We start from the raw sequence: 25022 nt of genomic DNA, 5'->3' as shown, positions 1-25022 counted from the left end.
GTCAGGGTAATCCCCAAAAGAGATATATCATTTTGCCTAGAAATCGGAGTGTCACTAAAGATAAGCATAGGAGCAGAAGAATCCTTTTTGCGAGATATATGACAAGACTGAGTTTTAGAAGGGTTGAAATCAACTAAGTTGTCTTTGCCCCACTGGAGAATTACCTGAAGATCGGCATTTAAGGAATTGGTAGCAGATTTTCGAGAAGTTGAAGCTGATTGAGCAGGGCAAGGTTTCTCAAAATGGAAAGTAGAAAGCAATGTGCTATCATTGGCAAAACTATGGATAGGATTTCCAGTCAATTGAAGAAGGTAATTAATATACAAGAGGAAAAGAGTGGGGGAAAGAACTGAACCTTGAGGGGGCACCGGCATTAGTTGAGAAGTTAGAAGACAGAGAGCCATCTACCATCACCCTCAGTGAGTGATCAGAGAGAAAACTGGATAACCAATTACTAAAAACAGTTGGCAAACCATAAGATGGAAGCTTGTTTAGAAGACCTTTATACCAAACACGATTAAGAGCCTTTGAGATGTCAAGAGTAATAGCTTGTGTTTCATCAAACTTTTAAATTGAATTAGTTCATAAATGGGTAACATAAGCCAGAATATCACCAGTGGATTGACACTGACGGAATCCATACTCAGATCCTTGACATAACATGGCCTCGACAATGCTCCCCGTATACACACTACTCGGACTCCCTCCAGTCACTATCTAGCAGAGTAGAGGTAGCAAGATTATACACCAGCTGATCCGGAAGCCTCCTAGAGAGTTAGCAATAGGTTTGGTCCGGTGTACTAACTAGCGGCCAGCCTGCGAACGCCATTTTAGAGCTGTACCCTCGAAATGTAAGGAATATTGGATCTCGCCACGATGTTCAACATAACCTCAAAAGTCATCAATCATACTGCATGATGGAAGAGATAGGGAAGGGTTGACCGGAACTTAGCTCTAGATACTAAACATGGGTTCGACCACTTCAAGCCTCCAATAAGCAAAGTGGTGGTATTGCACCGGTTGATGAGAGACATCTACCACCTAGTACTGCCTGGTAACATAGAGGGGCGGCATTCATCCATGTCGTGTGGGTGCCACACCTCGACCCCTGCTTACGTTGGTTCACACCTGGGTGGTCACCCACCATGTTCTTGTGCATCGAGGTTATACTCAGGATTAATCAGATTACATCAGGTTTAACCAGGTTACTCAGGTTACAGTAACATTAATCAGGTTAACCAGATTACATCTATTATCTTGAAAGTGTTAATGCTGTTTTGAGATCAAATTATGTCATTCTTGTGGCTGATACCAACTGGGCCTACCATCTGGGGCAGAGAGTTCTAATGTAAGAGGTATCCCTGCTTACGTTGGTTCACACCTGGGTGGTCACCCACCATGTACTTGTGCATGGAAGTTATACTCAGGATTAATCAGGTTACATCAGGTTTAACCAGGTTACAGTAACATTAATGAGGTTAACCAGATTACATCTGTTACCTTGAAAGTGTTAATGCTGTTTTGAGATCAAATTATGTCATTCTTATGGCTGATACCAACTGGGCCTACCATCTGGGGCAGCTATTTAGCATGTTGAATGATGTTAAATAGCTGCCTGCCGTCTCTGCAGCTCGAGTCCTACAGTGATTTAACAGCTGGCTCCAGCTCCATCTTCAGAATAATTAAAAATTGGCATGTTGTTGATGGCTGGGCTACAAGTGATTGCAGATGTATCATCCATTAGCATTAGCATTAGTAGAGGCATTTGATGCAAGAAAGCAAGCTTATGCAGCATCAGCCAAAAAAAAAAAAAAAAAAAAAAAAAGTAACATAAATAAATAAAAATAACCACTTCCACTTCACCCCTCTGTTCGTTCGAAATACCTGTCCAGCTGAGCCTTAAACTTATTTAGGCTATCAACTTCCACGACAAGGGATGGAAGTCTGTTCCACCCACCAACCACCCGCTGGCTAAAGGCAAATTTCCGCACATCTATCCTACATCTGTCTTTCCTCAATTTGAATTTATGCCCTCTCAGGTGATTTTTCTGAGCTAGAGGAAGAATCCCATCAGCATTGAGCATGCTCAAACCATTCAAGGCTTTGTACACCTCTATCAGATCACCCCGCTGGTGCCTAGTTTCCAGACACTGTAATTTGCAAAACTTAAGCCTTTCTTCGTAAGAGAACCCCTTTGTCCCATTCACCAATCTAGTTGCCCTTCTCTGTACTCGTTCCAGCAGCTCTACATCCTTCCTGAAATGAGGCCTCCAGGCCTGTATACAGTACTCTAGGTGTGGCCTGACCATTGCCTTATACAAGGGAATAATCACCTCCTTATCCCTGCTAGAAAATTTCCTATATATCATTGACAATACACCATGAGCTACTCTTGCAGCTCGTCTGCACTGCTCAGAGAACTTCATATCTGCCTGCACCACCACCCCCAGGTCCCTTTCATTCTCTACCACTGTCAGTGTAGTACCACAGAGTTGATACGTTGCTCTGGGGTTGCTGTTCCCCATATGTAGTACTTTACATTTGTCAATGTTAAACTTCATTTGCCACCTCGAAGCCCATCTGCTCAACCTTTCCAAATCCTGTTGCAGCAGCATAGTGTCAGTAGTGTCCTTGACAACCCTGCCAACCTTCGTATCGTCTGCAAACTTGGACATTAAGCCTGATATACCATCATCAATATCATTTATAAATACAGAAAACAATAAAGGCCCCAATACTGAACCCTGAGGGCTCCACTAATAACATTAGTCCACGATGAGCAGTGTCCATTGATTACCACTCTCTGTCTTCTCCCCCTCAACCACCCCTTTATCCATAGCAGCAACTTGCCTCCAATGCCACACTGCTCCAATTTGTGCAGCAGTCTTCCATGTGCAACAGTATCAAAAGCCTTTCTAAGATCCAAGTATATAATATCAAAGTTATTCCCTGCATCCAGTTCTTTTGTGACTGCATCATAGTATCCAATCAAATTGGTCAGGCAAGACTTCCCCTTAACAAAACCATGCTGTGTCCTAGCTATAACTGAAGTCTTGTCTAGATGATCCTGCAGTGCTTCTTTCACCAGTGCCTCCATTAATTTTCCGGGAACAGAAGTTAAACTCACAGGTCTATAATTACTTGTGTCAGCCTTTGATCCCCCTTTGTGAATTGGGGTCACATTTGCACATCTCCAGTCAATGGGTACCTCCCCTGAGTCCAAGGAAGCTCTCATAATTATGGCTAAGGGTTTGCTTACCTCCTTTGCTGCCTCCTTTAATATAACTGGATAGATCCCATCCACCCCAGGTGCCTTTCTTGTGTTTATCTTCAACAATTTCTCCTCCACTTTGCTCTCAGTTATTACAAGATTCTCTAGCTTACTGCTAGAGTTGAATACACCTCTGGCATTCCCCTCGCTGAATAACTCCTCATGTGTGAATGTCGATGCAAAATATTCATTTAGTTTGTTAGCTACCCGAGCAGGGTCATCAACAGTTGACCCATCGATCTCAAGTGGACCAATCTGATTCATCCCCTTCCTTCTAGAGTTTACATAAGTAAAGAACTCTTTGCTGTTTTTCTTCGCATCCCTTGCCAAGGATCTCTCGTAATCTGCCTTCGCCTGCCTAACCTCCTTTGTAACTTGGTTACAGATCAACTTGTATCTATCATAGGCGTCCGTGTCACGTGTTAATTTGTATGTATCCCATGCATTTTTCTTCTCTGCCATATGCCTCATTAGTTCATCTGACAACCATTTAGGCCTAAACCTTGAACAATATTTCTTAGTTGGTATGTAAAGTCTAGTAGCTTCCACGATAAGTTCTTTGAATGCTTCCCATTTTGAATTTGCTGTTGGCAATATCATCAGTTGATCCCACTGTATAGAATTTAAATACTGTCTCAGTCCATTGTAGTCGCCTTTACGAAAGCAATACCCCTTCCCTTTACCCCTAATGGTAGTTACCTCTTTGAGTAACTCCCACTTCAGCACACTGTGATCACTGCCACCAAGTGGTTCATTTATCTGCAGATTCTTAATGCATGAAGAATCACTACTGATAATCAAATCAGGAGTATTACTCCCTCTAGTTGCCTCCCGAACATGCTGATGTAGAAAACAATCATCCAATAAATCCACAAAAGCCTTGCTACTGTGTGAGTGACCATCCCCCAAATTCCAGTCAATATCTGGGAAATTAAAATCCCCCATTATAAGACTCTCTGATTTACTGGCCCACTCTATTTCTCCGAACAGTTTCTTATTATACTCATCAGAGTCATTAGGCCTATAGCACACTCCTACTCTCAATTTTGATCTCCCAATGCTTATGTCACACCAAACTGACTCGACACTGCACTGTCCAGCAATGTCCACTGGCTTCACTTCCTTGGATTTTATGTGTTTTTTAACTAATAGCATAACCCCTCCTCCCTTCCTATCCTGTCTATCCTTTCTGTAGACATTGTACTCCCCAAATTCCAGTTCTGCATTTCTTATATCTGTGTGACACGTCTCTGAAATCCCCACAATATCTGCCTTTGATGTTTTGAGCAATACCTCAAATTCATCAAATTTATTTACTAAACTCCTAGCATTGGTGTACACACAAGTATACATGCACCTGTTCTTTTTCTTAGCTACCCTAACACAACCCATGTGTTTACTTGTACCCCAATGATTCCCAGCAGTCTCTGAAATATGCTGCATCTTATTTTCCAGGCTGCGGCTCATTCCAATAGAAGCAGTGCAAGAATCACTTTCACCTCTGCCAGTGGCTACTGTTAATCTATTAGTCCTTGTATCCCCCCAATCTAGCAGTTTTCCGACCCACCTAACACTGCCTCGATAGCATCAGCAAACATTCTTGCACCCTTTCTATTTAAGTGTATCCCACCCCTGTAGAAGCAGTCTCTCCTGTTAACAAGTACAGACCAGGCTGAAAAAAATTCTACCCCTTGAGCCCTGCACAATCTTTCCAGGGCCGAATTGATTGACAGGGCTCTCATCATATACTCCCTCCTATCGTGTCTGGGCAGAATTGCAGACACTTTCAATTTCAACCCTAATTCACGGCTTTTTTTCATCAGTGACCTGTACTTGTCAAGTAATTCCGCCGGTCTCCTACTCTTAATGTCATTAGTGCCAACGTGTACAACTATATCACCTTTTGTGCCCTTAAAAGATGATATCCGCTCTACAACGTCATCAACTTTTGCCCCTGGCAGACATACCCTGGTCCTATTCCACCTATCCTTTTTACAAAGCATGTTTCCCGTTTCCCTGACAATAGAGTCACCAACAACTACTAGTTCCTTTGGGACCAGCGCATTCTGCCTTGGGGGTTGCCGCTGTGTTCCGCGATGACCAAGTGCAAGCTCTGGCATTGGTGTGGGCAGCTGAGAGCTTGATGGGCCCCTCACTTGTAATCCTTCGAGGGCATCCACCCTATCCTTCAAGCTCTCATATAGGCCCATAACAACGCTGAGTTGTCGCCTTATCTCCTTACACTCCTTGCATCGCACACACACAAAGACATCCCCCATGGCAGTATCATGTCCCATACTTGACTGCTCCGCAAACATCAAGCAAATAGTGCATCTTACAAGGCTGTGATTCAGAGGACAACTGCCCCCCTCAGTTCTCCCCTGGGCCACAGCATTCCCATTAGCTTGAGCCCTTTGCTTTGCTGCTCTGGAACTGCTCATGAACTATGGAACATGGGAGAACAGGATTTGGATGGAAAAACTGTAGATATGCTATAAAAACTATGAATTGGGCCATTTTTGACTCTTATTTAGATAATACCTTTGGAGGCTTACAGGACTAGTTGTCCCTGGGTGCTAATGAGAAAGTTTATAGTTCATTCTGAATTATTGCTATTCTCAGATAAATTTCATAGAGATTTATGAAATGGAAAAGTTTTGTGAGCATTTGGTTGCTTGGAATCGAGATTAAACTAGACTGAGGAAACATGATTGGAGACTGGGAAAACAGTATCATCCTAACAGAAGTAATAGTTATATTGATTTTGTAACTGAGAGTAAAACTTTTTACTTTAAAGCAAGGAAAGAATAATCAAATAGAATATATATAAGAAACTGTTCTGGCCAAATTTTGTGGAGTGCTAGAAAACAGTAACCCATGGTCATCAATTTTATAAGATCATCATCATTGATAAAATTATATTTGATAATGTTACCTGTAGTGTTTTGGATAAAAGCCAGTCAGGGACCAACTGATGGTCCCCTGACTGGCCCAAAAAAGATCACCTACTAAAGGTGCAGTTTAGTTTTCAAGTTATTACCTTAGTCAGAGAATATTCAGAATGGTATGTCTTCAGTTTATTCATAGACTTAAAAAGTGCATTTGATGTCCTGTTTTTCAGGATGTCGAGGAACATCCTGAAAAACATATATATATATATATATATATATATATATATATATATATATATATATATATATATATATATATATATATATATATATATAGATATATATATATATATAAAGAAAATGTAACTGCCAAACTGAACATCTCTTTGAATACTTTTGTTGACTCTTCTCAGAAACTTTTAGAATGGTATAATAAGTGCATTCAAATAGGTTGTAATTCCTTTAAATAAAACCATTTTTGAGCTCCTTCACTTTCTTTTATTGCACCAGTCCATGAACTTTATTACCACACCTCATATTTTTCTGCAAATTCTTCTGATTCTGCTGCTTCAGTGAATTTGATGTTAAGTGCTTTGTTTTTGGATGGTATGATGCAAGATGAAAGTAAGAAACAAAAGTAAATAAGGCAATGAAATAAGGAGTGTAGGAGAAGCTTTGATGATTATGAGTTCAGTATTAAGGAGTTGAAGGAAGCAATATCCTTAACTTAAAATGGAAAGACCCCAGGATCTGATAGAATTGAAACGAAGATATTAAAGAATTTGCAGAAATAAAGCCCTTATATCTTGCTATCATTATATAATGAATGCCTTATCCTTTGCAGTCCAAAGTCATGCCCACTGCAATGTTGTAAAATTCCATTTCCAGTTTGATGTTGTAGCTACTCCACCTATCAACATTTTAAATTATGGAATTCGTTTTCCTGCTTTGTTGGTGCAATTATTGTACTATCATCTATTTTCATTTCATATAAACAATTTTAAAAGCTAAAACAATGTTTATTGATGTTTATATTTAGTTGTTAATGGCAAGTGCCTTTTTTTTTTTTTTTTGTAGTCCTCTTTCAGTTAGATGTAGGAGTTTGTTGTTGGAGTTTTTCCAGTTATGAAATTTGTTCTTCCACTGTAACTGGCTCAGTTATTGTACTTCTTTATATTTATACTTCAATACTTCAACTAAATCTCTTTATATTCAATTGTTAACGGTAGGCAGTGTTTTTTTTTTTTTTTTGGTCCTTTACAAATCTGAACATCTCAACCAGCATGCCTGTCAGCATCATTTCTGATTATAAAATTTGTTTTCTCACTATGGTGCCATCCATTTATATGAAATATAAATGGGTGGCACATTTCATATGAATTTATACTTTATTTAAAAGTCAGTGTTTATTGATGTTTTTATTCAATTATTAATTATATAGTATCAGTGTAAATACACCATAGTTAACCCATATATTTGAACTACGTATGTAGCGTATTGGGCATCGTTTTAATTGTATAATTTCGTTTCAATTGTAAGCGTAGTGGGCATTGTTTTAATTGTATCTCATAATGTGGTTGCCTTCACAACGAGATAGCTACTATTGCATTACTTCAAATAAATAACGCTTCTCTAGTAGAGAAGACTACTGTTATTTATTTTCAGCGGTACCACCACCCAGATGATCGTTTCGAAGCTGTGCGGCTTCATCATCAGTGGGCGGGCAGGTACCCAGGTAATACAACAAATCATCACAGTTGCGAAGTTATATCCACATTATGAGAGATGCCAAAAGGGTGTGGTGGTAATGTATTTGGAAAATAATTGTATTACCTGGGTACCTGCCTGCCCACTGATGATGAAGCCGCACAGCTTCGAAACAATCGTCTGGGTGGTGGTACCACTGAAAATAAATAACAGTAGTCTTCTCTACTAGAGAAATGTTATTTATTTGAAGTAATGCAATAGTAGCTATCTCGTTGTGAAGGCAACCACATTATGAGATACAATTAAAACGATGCCCTCTACGCTACATACGTAGTTCAAATATATGGGTACCTGCCTGCCCACTGATGATGAAGCCGCACAGCTTCGAAACAATCGTCTGGGTGGTGGTACCACTGAAAATAAATAACAGTAGTCTTCTCTACTAGAGAAACGTTATTTATTTGAAGTAATGCAATAGTAGCTATCTCGTTGTGAAGGCAACCACATTATGAGATACAATTAAAACGATGCCCTCTACGCTACATACGTAGTTCAAATATATGGGTTGACTATGGTGTATTTACACTGATACTATATAGTTAATTATTAAAACCCATAAGGATTATGCCCTGTGCATTTAATTTTCCAAATCAATTATTAATGGCAAGTGGCATACTTGTTTTTTTAATGTAGAAGTTACAAAGTAACGGCACTTCTGCGTTAGTCTAAATACTTCACTCTGTGTTACAGTGAAGTATTTAGACATGCCTTTAACAACTGATAAAGGTCTTTCTGATGGTGAAATTGAGAAGTTGTTAGACCTTTCTGTAGAAACTGAGAGCTGGGGGGGAAATTCTTATAAATAAGATAGTTTTCGACTGTTCTGATTGGGTTTTGGTTTCACTACCTGAACTAATGATGTTTTTTGGTATTATTAGCAATGTGGGACTAACTGAAAAGACTTAAAGAGATATTGGTCTGAAGAATAGACTGACAGAATTAAATTTTTCAATAATGTTGTATTTAGCAGGAAGGGATTTATTCAGATATTTTGGATGTCACATCTCTGCCCACCTTCTAAAGGAATTCAAAGTGGATGATCTAAAGTAAAAAATATTTTTGATTATCTGGATGGGAAATTTCTGGATATTTTCTTCCAGGAAGAAATATTGCATTAGAGTTTTTAAGCTGTTTTGTCGTGATGTATGTAGACTGAAAAATAAATAGTTTTGAAAATCACATTTCAACTAATCATTTTATGATTGTTAAAACTGCATGGGAAGACAAAACTAGTAGATGCAATGTTCACATTGTGTTTACCAATTTTGCATTTAGCCAGAAAATCAAAGCTGGTGCCTGTGAGATGTTGTTGGCATCTCACAAGCATCTTGGGAGAATGAGAGTTGCCTAGAACAAAGGTAAGTGCTATCATAGTTATATCATAGTTACTAACATTACAATTGAAATCAGCTATACCTATGCAATAAGAATGTGTGACCAAGTGATTTCTGCTAAAAAGTCAGAGAACATAAAGAATACCACAAAAGTTAACAAAGAAACTTCTACTGAAACTGTGAGGCATAAAGCAGGTAGGTCAGCGGCCCTGGTCCCAAAAATCATATAAATAGTGCTGAAGCACTGGCATTAATTATAGAAAAGAGGAATTGGAGGAGGAAGTTGGCAAGCTTGATGTTCCTCAGCACTCATCCTGGCTCTTGCCCCCTTGCCCATTGAAAGTCATGAATTCAGTAAATATACATTTTTTGAAGTAATCTTCAGTCACTTCACAATTGAAGTCGGAAAAACATTTTCTCTCTCATAAGAGGGACAGTTTTGATTTAAGTCCAAAATCTTTTAATTCTGAAGCCTTGTAATGTTTAATAACAATTAAAAATTTTCTTCCCACCCTTCATTAAACCTGGTATAATGGAATTTTGTGAATATATATATTCACAAAATGTATATATATATATATATATTCTTGAATCTTTTGGTTTCTACTAATACTAAAACAAATATAATATTTTAGTACAGTTGAAGCTCTTTATAGCAACCCTCTTTTTAATGTCCCAACACATTATAACATTCTATATGGTTGATCCCAGCCAATTTCTCATTAACCTAATGTTATTTTACATTCAGTAAAATGACCCTTGAAAATAAAATGTTTTCACTTTTTTATTACAATATTCGCATTTAAAAATGTGAGAACGCTTCAAATATATTGAAGTAATTGTAGCCTGACCTTGAGAAATCATTTAAGATTTCCCGTGCTCTTTTCTTGCAGTACAGTAATGAAATGAACATTGGTTAGAAGTTAATTACATAGTTACAGTGTATGTTTACTGGTACGGTTCCAAGAAAGCAGATAGCTTTGCCAATCCCAGATAAAATTAGGATTCTGCAAGCTGTAGATAATGGTGTGCATTCTAAGACCGATATCACCAAACAGTTTAGCATTCTAATAGTACTCTGTTCGCTGTTATGGAAGATCAGAAAAAGATTGAAAGTTAGAGAAATCTGCTTCACTGGGTAGGATTTGAGAATGAAAGGCGAAGTATCCCGATTTTGAAAAGGTGCTTTTGCAATGGGTAATGATGATGCATGAAGAAAACATTCCCTTAGATGGAAATCTTTTAAAAGCTATGGCTGGATCATTTGCGCATGGAATGGATATTGAAGAATTTAAAAGTTCAGATAGACGGTTCCAAAAATTTAAGACTCGTCATGGCCTGTCTTTCAAAAAAATGTGTGACGAAAATACAGCCATGGACATTAATGCTACAAACGAATGGAAGGAAGATCGTTTAAGAAAAGCCACCAAAGAATGCTATTAAACAAAATTGTGCTGTCTTGAAAGCAAAAATCAATGCAAAAAAAAAACATCCCACAGGCAATGTATTTGTTTCAGCATAGCATGGGATGAAGTTGATGAAAAAGTGATTACCAACTGCTTCAGACATGCTGGATTTACCACCTTGAATGATGCAATGTATGAAGTTTTGCATGCTTCTTCCTCTATTAATTGCAAAGAGCAGCCCAATAATAGGGAAGAAATATTTGAATAAAGATTATGAAGATGTGGATGCAGACATGAATGTTTCATGATATGCACAAATGAAGACATAATGGAATTGTCTAAAATTTGTAGTGACGAAGATGGAGAATCTACTGTGGTTGAGCAAGAAGTTTCAGTGAAAGATGCTCATCAAGGATTAGAACTTGTACATTGATTTTTTTCAAGTGCAGCCGAACTGCAAAAATGAAATAACTGCTATTGCGCACCTTAATAATTCTCTTCTAAAACATGCTCAACCATTGAAACAGCATGTTTTGCCAGATTATTTTAAAGTATGAAACAATTCTTTTGTTAGGCCTTGATAGGTATGTGGCCTATGTAGTGAAATTTACAATTTAATTTTAACCTTCCTGCATTATACAATCATAATTTTCTTATTTAATATATTATAGTACATATAAATAAGATTATACTATATTGTATTAGCAGCATTTTCAAGCTTTTTCTTTTTTGTTGCTGATTTTATGAACAATCGATATAACATCCTTCTGATATAACAACCATTTTTCTCATTTCTCTATAGGGTCATTATATAGAGCTTCAACTGTATTAGTAGAAACCAAAATATTCAAAAAGTTAGGCTTATTCTAGATCAGAAAAAAAAAAAAAAAAAAAAAACTGCCATTATCAATACAGTTTCGCCTTAAAACTCAGATTGTCAACATTAACCCCTCCCTCCAAGTTTATTCCATTGGTCGACAGCAGACACTAACCAAACTTTCTCTAAGCTCTAGTCCAGAGGTATACAGCACTCAAGCATTAGAATTAGTAAAGGCACATGATGCAAGAGAGCAAGCTTATATAGTATCAGCTAAAAAAAAAAAAAAAAGCCCTTCTCATTTCACCCATCCACTTGCTCCAAAAGTTTGTGTAGTTCTGCCTTGAATCTATTTAAGCTATCAAATTCTACAACAACAGATGGAAGTTTGTTCCAGCAATCAACCACCCGCTGGCTAAAGGCAAACTTCCGCCCATCTATCCTACAACTGTCTTTCCTCAATTTGAATTTATGCCCTCCCAGGCAATTATTCTGAGCAAGAGGAAGAATCCCATCAGCACTGAGTGTGCTCAAACCATTCAAGGCTTTATACACCTCAATCAGATCACCTCGCAGGTGCCTAGTCTCCAAACACTAATTTGCAAAACTTAAGCCTTTCTTCATAAGAGCAACCCTTTGTTCCATTCACTGATCTTGTTGCTCTTCTCTGCACTCATTCCAGCAGCTCTACATCCTTCTTAAAATGAGGCTTCCAGACCTGTATACAGTACTCAAGGTGTGGCCTGACCATTGCCTTAAACAAGGAGATAATCACCTTCTTATCCCTGCTAAAAAAATTCCTGGTATATATCATTGACAAGACACCATGAGCTACTCTTGCAGACCGTCTGCACTATCAGAAAACTTCATATCTGCCTGCACAGTTACCCCAAGGTCCTTTTCATTCTCTACCACTGTCAGTGTAGTACCACACAGTTTATACATTACTCTGGGGTTACTGTTTCTCATTGTAGTACTTTACATTTATCAATGTTAAACTTCTGGGCTCTCACTCATAAAGATGTCCAACCTTTATGAGTGAGGGCCCAGATTCAGCAATTTTCTACTCTGGGCCAGTGAAAAAAATTTACAAAGATATATCGCAGTTATCCAGCTATTTTCTCATATGTAAGTCTGCATACACCTAGAAACACATGTATGTAAACGGGCCTTTAAAAAATAATTTTAATCTTAAAATTACAAATGCAAAAAATTTTAATGACCTATTATTTATTCAGTACACAAACATCCAAATTACATTTTTTGCGAGATATTTGACATTGCTTTTGATTGCACAAAAATTCAATATTCACTGGTACGCTTGACATAGCAGATTGAACTACACTGCATAAATGTTCATCTGTCAATAATGACCATGACTTTGACTTTCATGCCAATATGTGCTACCAGATAGTGCAATATTTTTCATGCCAATGAAAAATATTGCACTTATAATGCAATCAAAATATACCAGATAGTGCAATATTTTTCATGCATATTTTTCATACATATTTTTCAATATGTACTACCAGATAGTGCAATAAACCAAATAGCATGGCTGACAGATTGGGAAAGGATGCCTTGTTGGTGTAATTTCTATAAAAAGTGAGAATATCATTCTCAACGAAAGCTCTCCTCAAATGACTGATAATGAGATTGATGAAGGGAATGAAAAGGTGGTCTTACCAAGGGACTGGCTTCAGTTTTACAAATTGCAGCATCGTGAGACTAGGCATCTGTGATCTGACCGAGATTTTTAAGGCTTTGAATGGAATGAGCAAGCTCAATGTTGATAGCGTTCTTCCTCTTGCTCAGACTACACATGTGAGGGGGGCATAAATTCAAATTGAGGAAGAATGGTTGTCAGACAGATGTGAGGTTTTTTAGCCAGCAGGTGGTCATTTTGAATAAGTTCGAGGAAGAACTAAACTAATTATTGGAGTGTGTGTGGACAAGTGATGTGGGAAAGGTTTTTTTTTTTTTTTTTTTTTGGCTGATGCTTTATAAGCTTGCTTCCTTGCATCATATGCCGCTAATAATAATATGGGCACAATTAGCCCAGTGGTTATGCCAATATCATGGACTGCTGTGGGGGGAGAATGCAGGCAGAGGGGGAAATTGTGGAAGTCACTTCATTGGACCTACCTTCACAAAGTTTGAAGTGATGGCTGAGGCAGAGAGTGCCATCATCTGGTGTCACTCCCATAACTACCCCCCCCACTGGATGCAAAAGCCAAAGCTAAAACAGGTACACCTCCAAAGCTGAATGAAGATGAAACGTTGAATGTATTGCATCGAGCATGTCACAGGATAAAATCACTTGTGTTCAGGCCTTTGGCAATGGGGTCAGTTCAAAGTTGGAAACTGTCTCCTGCAGACGACAGTGGAGCGAGTGGCACTATTTCCCATGGTTACCAAACTGAAGGGCAAGATCACCCAACCCAACCCAACCATCTGGAAGTGCTTCCTGTGCTAGTGACCACACAGGAAGGAAGAAGAAGCCAACGCATGAAGTGGAGCATCAAAATGAATACATTCATCATGCGAGCATACTACAAAGTAACGAAGCTAGAGACAGACATGACAATGTACAGGATGAAACTACATACCAAGTGGTTGGAACTGTTCCTGACTGTTCAGGTCACTGAATGGCGAATAGTAGACCCGAGACAGACCATCATCAAGAACAACCTGATAGCTCCTGAAATCTTGGAAAAAATCAAGAAGAATGTGAGTGACCAACTACAACAATGAATACAGACAGGCTATTTGTGGAATTATAAATATTCTAATGGAACCAGAACAGCAAGTACAAGAACTACAACCTGGAGCATCTGAAATGGAAACAGACAAGATTGCGATATCAAGAATAGAAGAAGAATGGAAGAAATCCCTAGCAGAATTCAAGGGAATGGACCCTACAAAACTCAAATCATACCAAAGCAGAGACCCAAAAGCCAAAGCTAAAACAGGTACACCTCCATAGCTGAATGAAGATGAGAAGTTGAAACGTTGAACGTATTGCATCGAGCATGTCACAGGATAAAATCACTTGCGTTCAGGCCTTAGGCAATGGGGTCAGTTCAAAGTTGGAAACTGTCTTCTGCAGACGACAGTGGAGCAATCCTCTGGCAAGTCACAGACTACCTCGATAGGCAAATAATACTGGATTATCTCAACCATGAAGGGAAACCAAAGAACAACATAACACAAAATGCAAAGACAAGGAACCAGCAGAATGGAAAAGGTTACAGCAAAAGATAGAAGAGATAAGAGTAAAGATAGGCCAACCGATCCAGTACTAACAGGGTAACAGAAGTAAGAAGCTGATCAGAAAAGTGAAGGCCATCCTCAAGAAAGACATCTACAGCAAACACGAGACTTATAATCAGAGAGAGAGATGAATATCTTGACACTCAGCAAGAGACTTCACCATTACAGGGAGAGATCAGAGGAAAACAGACAACAGAATATATAATAATAATAACCTGCCCCCAGACAGGGCCACTGAGACCCTATGTACCGCCAGTAAGCAAAATCCAAATTTCCGTCCCAAAACATTTCAATTAAAAATAAAAAAGACATAAATAATTATTATTAATTTATTGAAAAAGAAAAGAACATATCTCACATTCAATATAATAAAACAACAAACAAAAATAACAAAATCATTCTGAAATTCTGGAAATAAACTTTAAATTCTAAATCACAGTAATCGTACTCTATCACAATAATAAAATAAAAGGAAAATTATAATGTTAAAAAAATTATACAAATCTGTTTCCTTGCTTTTCCTTGCTTTAAGAGATGCAAATTTATTAATTATTTCATTTGTTTATTTGTTCGAAATGATCATTTTCCATTGAAATTATTGCCAAATTAGAGAGTTGTTGTCACAAAATGCCAATCGTAAATAATATTTCATTAATTTTAATTTTGAAAAACTCTGTTTGCCTGAGGCAATTGAAACTGGAAAAATTGTCTAAAGTTAGAAAAATTGGCATTAGCATTAACAGTCGCATATGATGCAAGAAAGCAAGCTTATACAGCATCAGTCAAAAAAAACAGGGGAAAAAAACCCATTTCCCATTCACCTCCCCAAAAGTTTGTCCAGTTCTTGCTTGAATTTATTTAAGCAATCAACTTCCACAAAAACAGATGGAAGTTGTTCCATATTCAACCACTCACTGGCTAAATGCAAATTTCCTAACATCTGTTCTACAACTGTCTTTCCTCAATTTGAATTTATGCTCTTGCAAGTGCGTAATTTGAGCAAGAGGTTTTGTTGGTTATTTGTTTTTTTTTTTTTTTTTTTTTTAGGAGCATTAGCAACTAAAGCCATATTGCTCCGGGGATATGCGGTGGTTGTTCCCTGGCCTTTTCATGTCCTCCGTATTTGGTAGGCATGGGCTCGAACCCCGGTCTAATCAAGAAGCGTGTGCTATGCACTGCTGCTCCAGCCCACCTGGCTATGGAGGCGCCATTCTGAGCAAGAGGAAGAATCTCATCAACACTGAGCCTGCTCAACCCATTCAAGGCCTTATACACTTCAATCAGATCACCTCGCAGGGCCTAGTCTCCAGAAGCTGCAATTTGCAGAACTTAAGCCTTTCTTGGTAAGAGCACCCCTTTGTTCCCCTCATTTACATAAATTTTTAATGCAACTGCTACATTTGAAAAAGTATCTGTAAAATTGTTTTTAAAAATATATTGTAATACTTCAGATGGAGTAATATTGTCTTTAATATAAATTTGAAGTACTCTAAGTTCTTCAAATAATGTTAAACCATCAATATCAGACTCATTATGATCAACGTTACTTAATTTATTTGGTGCCTCTGTAGCCAGGTGGGAAGGAGCAACAGTGTGTAGCACACGCTTCTTGATTAGACCGGGGTTCGAGCCCATCACCACCAAATACGGAGGGTGCGGAAAGGTCAGGGAATGACCACCGCATATTCCCGGAGCAATATGGCCTTAGTTGCTAATGCTCCTAAAAAACCAAACAACAAACAAACAAACTTAATTTATTACGTAAATCTTTGCAAATATTTAAGAAATTGTTATATTCAGTTAAGGAGAAAATTGTTGTGTCCATAATTTGAAATAAAAAATTTATTTTGAAATTTTGTTGTGGATCCTAAATAGCTTCCTCTCTACGTTCATAATCGAAATGACATCTTTTCAATCTTTTCTTTACAGTGCTTACTTCTGGAAACAAAGAGGCAATGCCAACGGGCGCCTCCGTAGCCAGGTGGGTAGGAGCAGCAGTGCGTAGCACACGCTTCTTGATTAGACAGTGACCACCAAATACAGAGGATGCAGAAAGGTCAGGGAATGACCACCGCATATCCCCAGAGCAATATGGCCTTAGTTGCTAATGCTCCTAAAAACCAAATAACAACAACAGCAATGCCAGCGATAGTAGCCATATTATTAGCCGAATCGAAAATTATTTGGAATGCTTCCTCTGTTCTATTTTCTTGAAAATATTCCGTGATTTCCCATTGGTAGGGGTGTGAGGCAAAGATGTTCCATGTCCCCCATACTGTTTGATTTATACGCAAAAGCACTGATGAAAGAGTTCAAAGAGCAGAAAGGAGGTGTAAAAGTAGGAGGGTGAAGATAAAGACAATAAGATTTGCAGATGACAAGATATTGATTGCTAATAATGAAGAATTATAGAGCTCCTCGGACATCTTGAACAGCAATAAAACCAAGGTAATGTTAATTTCAAAGTGGCCAGGAAGAAGAATCAATACAACATTAGATGGAATAATATTGGAACAGGTCAACAGATACAGATACTTGGGAAGCATAATAACAGAAATTGGGCAAAGCCTGGAAGAAATAAAAACAAGAATTGCATTGGGAAAGAAACATTTAGTAATAGAAAAGAACTATTGAGAAGAAATTTCAAGGAGGAATTAAGAAAGCAAATGATCAAAACATTAATATGAACTGTTGTACTATATGGCTCTGAGACATGGACACTGAGAAAGAGGAGATTAGATGCCTAGAAGAATTCGAAAAGTAGAAGAGAGAACGTTTGTAAAGAATTAAGAAAGAGACAAAATAATTTTATATATATTGTGAAGAGAAAGCATGCTGAGGAAGGGGATTGAGGGGGAGATGTGTGGAAAGAGAACTGTTGGGAGAAGGAGAATTGGAATGATGGATTGGACGGTAAGAGGAAATTATGCAGGAATTAAAAGTATAGTACAAGATAGAGAAGTGTGGTGTCAATGAAGCCCTGAACCTGCTTGAGGGAAAACCTTGAAGAAAAAGAAAATTTTATAACTGCAAAATCTAAATATGAAACAAATTAATGTGTCTGCAATTTCATGTACTGTATTTTCAAATGAATTATTTGCCTGCCATGTTGCATACTGGTAAATGATGGAAGTTGCGCAGATCATCTGATTGTATAAAACCAAACAGATGACCAGTGCGACTTCTGAGTATGTGGGACAAGTGGTTGGATAGGTTTTAAGAGTAACACTAAGTTGCAGAATGGTAATCCCTTTGGCTCTTAATTCATGCTTAGCAGCAGCACTAATCGACTCAATAGGTGTGAACAATGCATTCCCAGTAGTCTCTTGTAATCCGTCTGTTATATGGAAATTTTCTTCGTTCTGCTGAAACTATTATAAATGTAATTACCCATGGGGAATTTAAAAAAAAAATTGCTAAATATCAAATTTCTCTATAAAGAAGTTCGTTAAACAGATGTTTGACTTGTACATATCAAAAATATTTTCAATGCCCTCATGAACTGCCGCCTGTAAGTGATGCTTGCCTCGCCTACTCACTTGAGGCAGCCCTGCCACAAGAAACAATCCAGCACATCACTGCAGGATGCAGTGTGATCACCCAGATGGAGTACACTCACAGACACGACCAGGTGGTCAGGATAATACATCAGAAACCAGCACAAAAATACCAGCTGATCAAAGAAAGTTTACTGTATTACAGGTACAAGCCTCAGGCTGTACTAGTGACCTCTACTCACTGACTATTCTGGGACTGTGCTATCATATCGGACAAGACAATCCTGCACAACAGACCAGACATAACCCTCATTGACAAGAAGGAAATGGCTACCTACTTGATTGACATAGCAGCGCCCAACACCAGCAACCTCCAGAAAACGTATGAGAAAAAGATCAGGAAGTACTCAGACTTAAGACAGGGAATTAAAGATATGTGGCATATGGTACAATTAATGACCATCCCGATCATTGTGTCAACCACTGTCATGATGCCAAAGAGCCTCCATTACAACCTAGCAGCAATAGGACTGTAGAAAGTCATGATCCTGAATCTGTAGGACAGTAAGACAGTTTCTTGACCAACAGTAACACTAATAATAATAGTAATCGGATACACTTGGTACCAGTACCCATCACAGGGAGGGAAAAAAATCCCATATAAAGGAGTAAAAGATTTTTTTTTTTATGTATATATAATAATAATAATAATAATAACAGTTTGAATAATGTCAGTGATGTATATTTCTCACTAGTTGCCCCTAATGAACTGGCAGTTGATTAGGAGCAATCGATGAGAGATTAGTTTCTTTTTTGTTTGAAAAAAATTAAAGTATAAATTGAATTGGCATTAAATGCTATTGCTGGAGAGCTCTTGCTTCACATTAACTTGTTTTTTCTGTGAAAAAAATATTTCTTGTATAAATGAACAAGTATATTCCGAATATTGCTTTCAGTGAAATTTTGACTTAGTACATTGCTTAAATGAAAACATTTCACAAGATATGAATAATAAAGTAAGAATATTGCAGCTGTTTTGTCCTATCTATACTAGGTTTCTGGCTTAAACTCAATATGATTTTTAAAACCCACTGAAATTGATTATTGTGCTTTTACAGCTCAGAGAGAGAAAAAAAATTCTTCCTCATGTTTTATATTATGTTTTGTTGTTCTGTAGAAGATTCATATTTTATATTATGTTTTGTTGTTCTGTAGAAGATCCTGAGAAATGGATTTTATGGGCAGCAGAAAAAAATGAACAAGAAACTTTAAGGTTCCTACTTGAAGGAAACCCATCTTTAGTAAATGCTAGAGATCTTGACTCTTACACTCCCCTACATAGAGCTTGTTATAATAATAATTTTGAAGTTATAAAGGTAATTTTGCTTCCTTTTTATTCTAAACCAAAAAATAATTTGATTTATTCAGAGTTTCTAAAGCCTTTGTAAAAATCTATGAAAAAAGTTAAAGATGTGATGTGAATGCAGTTGCCATTTTAATTTAGTTTTTTTGTACTGCTTTTTTTTTAGATATTTCTGATACAGCAAATTTGTGATTTTGGTATAAAGTTGTTTATAACTGTTGTGGACGTCATGGGTCTGCTGTCCTTAAACACTGTGTAGAAAAGGCTTAGGAGTGAACCCTGTCTTGGCGGTAGGAATTTTTATGGCCTTTTACAGGCTTGCACAATGGCCAAGTTGAGCAGACACTCAGTTAGTCCATTAAGGATAACTAACCATAGAATACCTGTAATTTATACAGGCCAATAAATTTGAAATAACCAGAAATTTAAAAACTTCACTAAAAGTGATATTGTGAAAATAACTTCCTCTTTTTTTTTTTTTTTTTTTATAATAAAATCTATAATAAATAATAAATAACTCTAAAACAATCAATCTTGTCTAACTAGATCTTCAGTTGGTAACATGAAAAGCGTGTTACCAATTTGAAACACCAACAACCTACCCGGAATAAGAAACTACATATTACAGTATATTAGGTGAAAAATTAGCTTTTCTTAGAAATTCAAAATTTGTAATATGTTATTGGTCATAATTTTAAAACATAAACTGAATAATTTTTTTTTTTTTTTTTTTTGCTGTCTTAACTGTGAACAAAATGAAGTGGAACATGTAAGCAACTAAGTGAAAATGGGATTTGTAAATATTGACAGATACAATGTGATTTAAAAACAGAGTTCACTGATTCACAAGAATTTTTTTCTATAAAAGTGCAAATAAAAGAACATCCAGGCATTTTTGGATTTCAAGCATTTTCCATCAAGTTATATCACTTTAAACTTTCTTGGCATTGTGTCTGTTATCTGGGCACCAACATAAAAACCACTGTTGATTTCAGCAAAAATATTGAAAAACAAAGCTGATGTTTCTCAAACAACAAAAACAGTGACTAAATTTCAATTAGCCATGCATATCTGATAACATTTAGTCACTCAGAGCCAATCGATAAAGCAGTGAAATGTGTCACAGAAAGTATTGTCCAAGGAGCAGAAATGGCAATTCCAAGGACATCCACTTGGTTTCCAAAACAATGGTGAAATGCAGCAGCAGCAAGAAAGGCAAAAAAACAAGATTTGGGAGATATTTCGATAATACTCTACCGGAGATACCCCGATAACCTTCAAACTTGCATATTCCAAAGCTCGTTATATCCAACGTCAGTCACAGTTAGAAGATCAATTTTGATTGGATCAATTTTGCATCATTCATCACCAAACTGGCCAACACTAAGGTTGTTTGGAACAAAATCGAAAATGAAGGTTAAATATACATCGCACCCATCATTAATCCTTGAATGTAAAGGATGCAATTGCAGACATAACTCTGAAAAACAGCAATTAAAGCTGTCTTCAAATGGCTGCGAGGCCTATGACCAGCCTTTTGCATAATTGGAATTGAAGGCTCTCTATCTCTCCAGATTTAAATGTGAAGACTTAAATCTGGCGACTTACTGATTGAGACCATGTCCACAAACACTGAGTCTTTTCTTAAACTCGCCTCAATTGGTGGAGTTACAGTTAACATTCCACACTCAGTAATTCCAAAGGTGCAATATTAGAACAGGACCAAATGAATCTTTGAGAAGAGGAAATTGTCTAGGAACTGCAAGATCAGAAGGCTACACAGGGGAAAAAAAATTATGCTGAAGAAAGACTGTGAGCTCATTCCATCTTGTAGCATCATACTGACATATAATACACTAATCCTTCCTACATCAATGAAAGCTGGGTATTTCAACTGTTGCATCTGTCCATACATTCTGAACCTAATAAAATGTTACAAGTGTCAGAAATTTGGTCTCTCTCTCAAAAGTATGTCAAAGTGACTCAGTATGTACAAACTGTGGATCTAAGGAGCATTCCCAAGCTGGCTGTAATGCTCCACATTTGCTTTTTCCTGATCATAAAGGCAGTCACCCAGCCTGTCACAGTTGTCACAGATTGGATACTTATTATATAAGTATCCAATCTGTGACAACCAAAGAAGCATACTTATTTCTAGGATCGTTTCCCTCCCCTCCTGGTTGACCAGGAACACCTCTTTATTACTGAGCATTACTGAGGAGTAATATTACCAAGTCCTCACACACTATGCACAATCCATATTTTAAATTAGAAGGAACAATAAAAGCAAAATACTGATCGCACCCCTCACCACCTTGAACTGCTAATAATATTTGCACTGTGTTGTACATGCTTCTTACTACATTAGGCTGATCCATTCTCCCAGACACGACTACATTAAATTTGTAACTTCACCCTGCTTGACCTCAAGGCCTTGTTTAATGTGTTGCCCAAAGTGAGGTTGAGGTTGACAAAAGCTGAGTACATGGCTGTGGTTGTTCAACAAGTGGCTGAGTCTCATAAGAAACTGTTCATCTTCATGTGTGAGAGAGATGAATAAATGTGTGTGTTGTATACATGTGTGTGTAACTTGGTCACTTGAGGAACAACAAGAGGCATGAGGCTGATTTATCTTCTCTCTGTGCAGGAGTTATCTAAATTATTGCTTCTGGGTGTTCTCCCTAGTCCATGTTGATATATAGCTACCTGTTGTGGGCATCCTTCATTAAATATGTCTGAGAGGAGTTCCAAAACACATGTAAACCCCAGAAGAGAGGCCTTTTGTTATCTGTTTAGACTCCACATCCCCCTCCCATTCTCTTCCCCTCTATGTAGTGCCTCTGGTACCATAGTAATATATGGTTATACTGGATGGCTGTCCTTGCCTGTGTGTGTTGATGGTTGGTATTGGTGAACTTCATGAACTTACAAAGATAAACCCCCTACTCTTGACTAAATCCAAATTCAAAAATAAGGCCCAACATCCCTCTTATACTCACACTGGCCACTGGTTCTCTCATGTCCCTATGGCTTCTCAGACAGACCAGGTGGTGTATGTCCTTGTTGTGTATTTTGCCTGTTATTGTTCTTTCTAATTTAAAATATGGATTGTGCATAGTGTGTGAAGGCTTGGTAATATTCTTCCTCAGTAATAAAGAGGTGTTCCTGGTTAACCAGGAGGGGGGGGGTATAATCCTAGAAATAAGTATGCTTCTTTGGGGGACCCATCAAGCTCTCAGCTGCCCAACTCAATGCCAGAGCTCACTCTTGTGCATCAGGGAACACAGCAGCAGCAATCTCCAGGGCAGAATGCACTGTTCCCACAGGAGTTAGTTGTCGGTGACACTATTGTCAGGGAGATGGGTAATATATTGTGTAAAACAGATAGGTAGAATAGGACCAGGGGCAAAAGTTGATAATGTTGTAGAACAGATATCATCTTTTAAGGGCACAAAGAGTGATATTATTGTACACATTGGCACTAATGACATTAAGAGTAGGAGATCTGCAGATTTACACAAGTACAGGTCAATGCTGAAAAAAAGTCGTGGGTTAAGGTTAAATTTGAAAGTGTCTACAATTCTGCCCAGACCCCGATAGGGGGAGTATATGATGAGAGCCTTGTCGATCGATTCGGCCCTGGAGAGATTGTGCAAGGCTCAAGGGGTAAAATTTTTCTCAGCGTAGTCTGTGCGTGTTAACAGGAGAGGCTGCTTCTACAGGGATGGGATACACTTAAATAGAAGGGGTGCAAGAATGTGTTTGCAGATGCTATCGAGGCAGCATTAGGTTGGTCGGAAAATTAAACTGCTAGCTTGGTGGGGGATTCACAGACTAAAAGGTTAATAGTAGCCGCAGGCAATGGTGATAGTGATTCTTGCACTGCTTCTATTAGAATGAGCAGTGGCCTATTAGAATGAGCAGTGGTGGGGTGCTGGGGAGTTTAGGGACTGGTGGGAGTCATCATGAAACAAATAAATACATGGGCTGTGTTAGGGTAGCTAATAATAAGAACAGGTGCATGTATACGTGAATGTACACCAATGCTAGAAGTATAGTAAATAAATTTGATGAATTTGAAGTGCTGGTTAAGACATCAAAGGTCGATATTGTTAGGATATCAGAGACATGATGTCACACAGATATAAGCAGTGCAGAATTGGAATTTGGGTGAGTACAATGTGTACAGAAAGGATAGGAAGGGAGGAGGGGTTATGCTGTTAATTAAGAAAAACACAAAATCTAAGTAAGTGCATCTAGTTGACATAGATGGACAGTGCAATGTTGAGTCAGTTTGGTGTGACATAAACACTGGGAAAGCAAAAATGACAGTAAGAGTGTCTTATAGGCCTAATGACACTAATGAGTGCAATGAACATTGTACAGAGAAATAGAATGGGCCAGTAAATCAGATTGTGTTATAATGGGGGATTTTAACTTCATATATATTGACCGCAACTTGTGCTTTGGTATTCACACTCTAGCGAGACTTTTATGGATTTATTGGATGATTGTTTTCAGCAGCAGCATGTTTGAGAGGCAACCAAAGAGGGTAATACTCTTGATCTGGTTATCAGCAGTGATTATTCGTGTATAAAGAATTTGCAGGTAAAGAAACCACTAGGTGGCACTGATCACAGTGTACTGATGTGGGATTTACTTAAAGATATAATTACCATCAGGGGTAAAGGAAAGGGTTTTTGCTTCCATAAAGGTGACTAGAGTGGTCTCAGACAGTTTTTAAATTCTGTGCATTGGGACAAACTGATGACGTTACCAACAGCAAATTCTAAGTGGGGAAGCATTCAAGGAACTAATTGTGGAAGCTACCAGACTTTTCATACCGATTAAGAAATATTGTTCAAAGTTTAAGCCTAAATGGATTTCAGATGAACTAATGAGACTCGTGGCAGAGAAGGAAAATGCATGGGATGCATATAAAATAACAGGTGACACAGAAGCCTATGGTAGATATAGCTAGTCTGTAATCAAGTCGCAAAGGAAGTTAGGCAAGTGCAGGCAGATGGCCCTGGGTGCCAAGCGATTATTAGTGTAACCAAGATTCCAAGTGAGCTCTATACTGCGTGTGCAAAGCAAATAGTTTTCTTTTGGTTTTAAATACAGTTTTTACATTATTTAGTTGTATTGCATAACTTTTTGCACTACAAGAACTAGACAGAGTTCCAGAAAGGAAACTCATCTTTCTGTTGCTTTAATAGTACTAACCAAACTAACTCAGCTGCTTGGTTACCCTTGTGGCACTGCTCCTGCCTCCCTGTAGCAGGGCCGGTAACTTGGAAAGAAAAGTTATCTTTACAGGGCTACAAAAAGGAGCAAAATGATCTCCCCCTACAGGGCCTAAAGATCCTAACATGGCTACTCACGAGATAGAAGACTAACTCA

At 37.9% G+C, this 25022-nt stretch overlaps 1 protein-coding gene across 1 annotated transcript in view; it reads left to right on the top strand.

The window, feature by feature from the left end:
- The window catches only part of LOC150079198 (ankyrin repeat domain-containing protein 49-like), a 69334-nt gene that overhangs the window by 25813 nt on the left and 18499 nt on the right, over window positions 1–25022 (top strand). The window contains exon 3 of the mRNA XM_090382605.1: window positions 19472–19632. Within this exon, the coding sequence (XP_090238731.1) occupies window positions 19472–19632 (161 nt within the window). The remainder of the gene's footprint in view (window positions 1–19471; window positions 19633–25022) is intronic.

Source organism: Mastigoproctus giganteus, chromosome 10, assembly GCF_048544385.1.
Source record: "Mastigoproctus giganteus isolate SK-2022 chromosome 10, ASM4854438v1, whole genome shotgun sequence".
Taxonomy (NCBI): Eukaryota; Metazoa; Arthropoda; class Arachnida; order Uropygi; family Thelyphonidae; genus Mastigoproctus; species Mastigoproctus giganteus.
The sequence above is the reverse complement of the archived record's forward strand: the minus strand, read 5'-3'. Positions and strand labels throughout refer to the sequence as shown.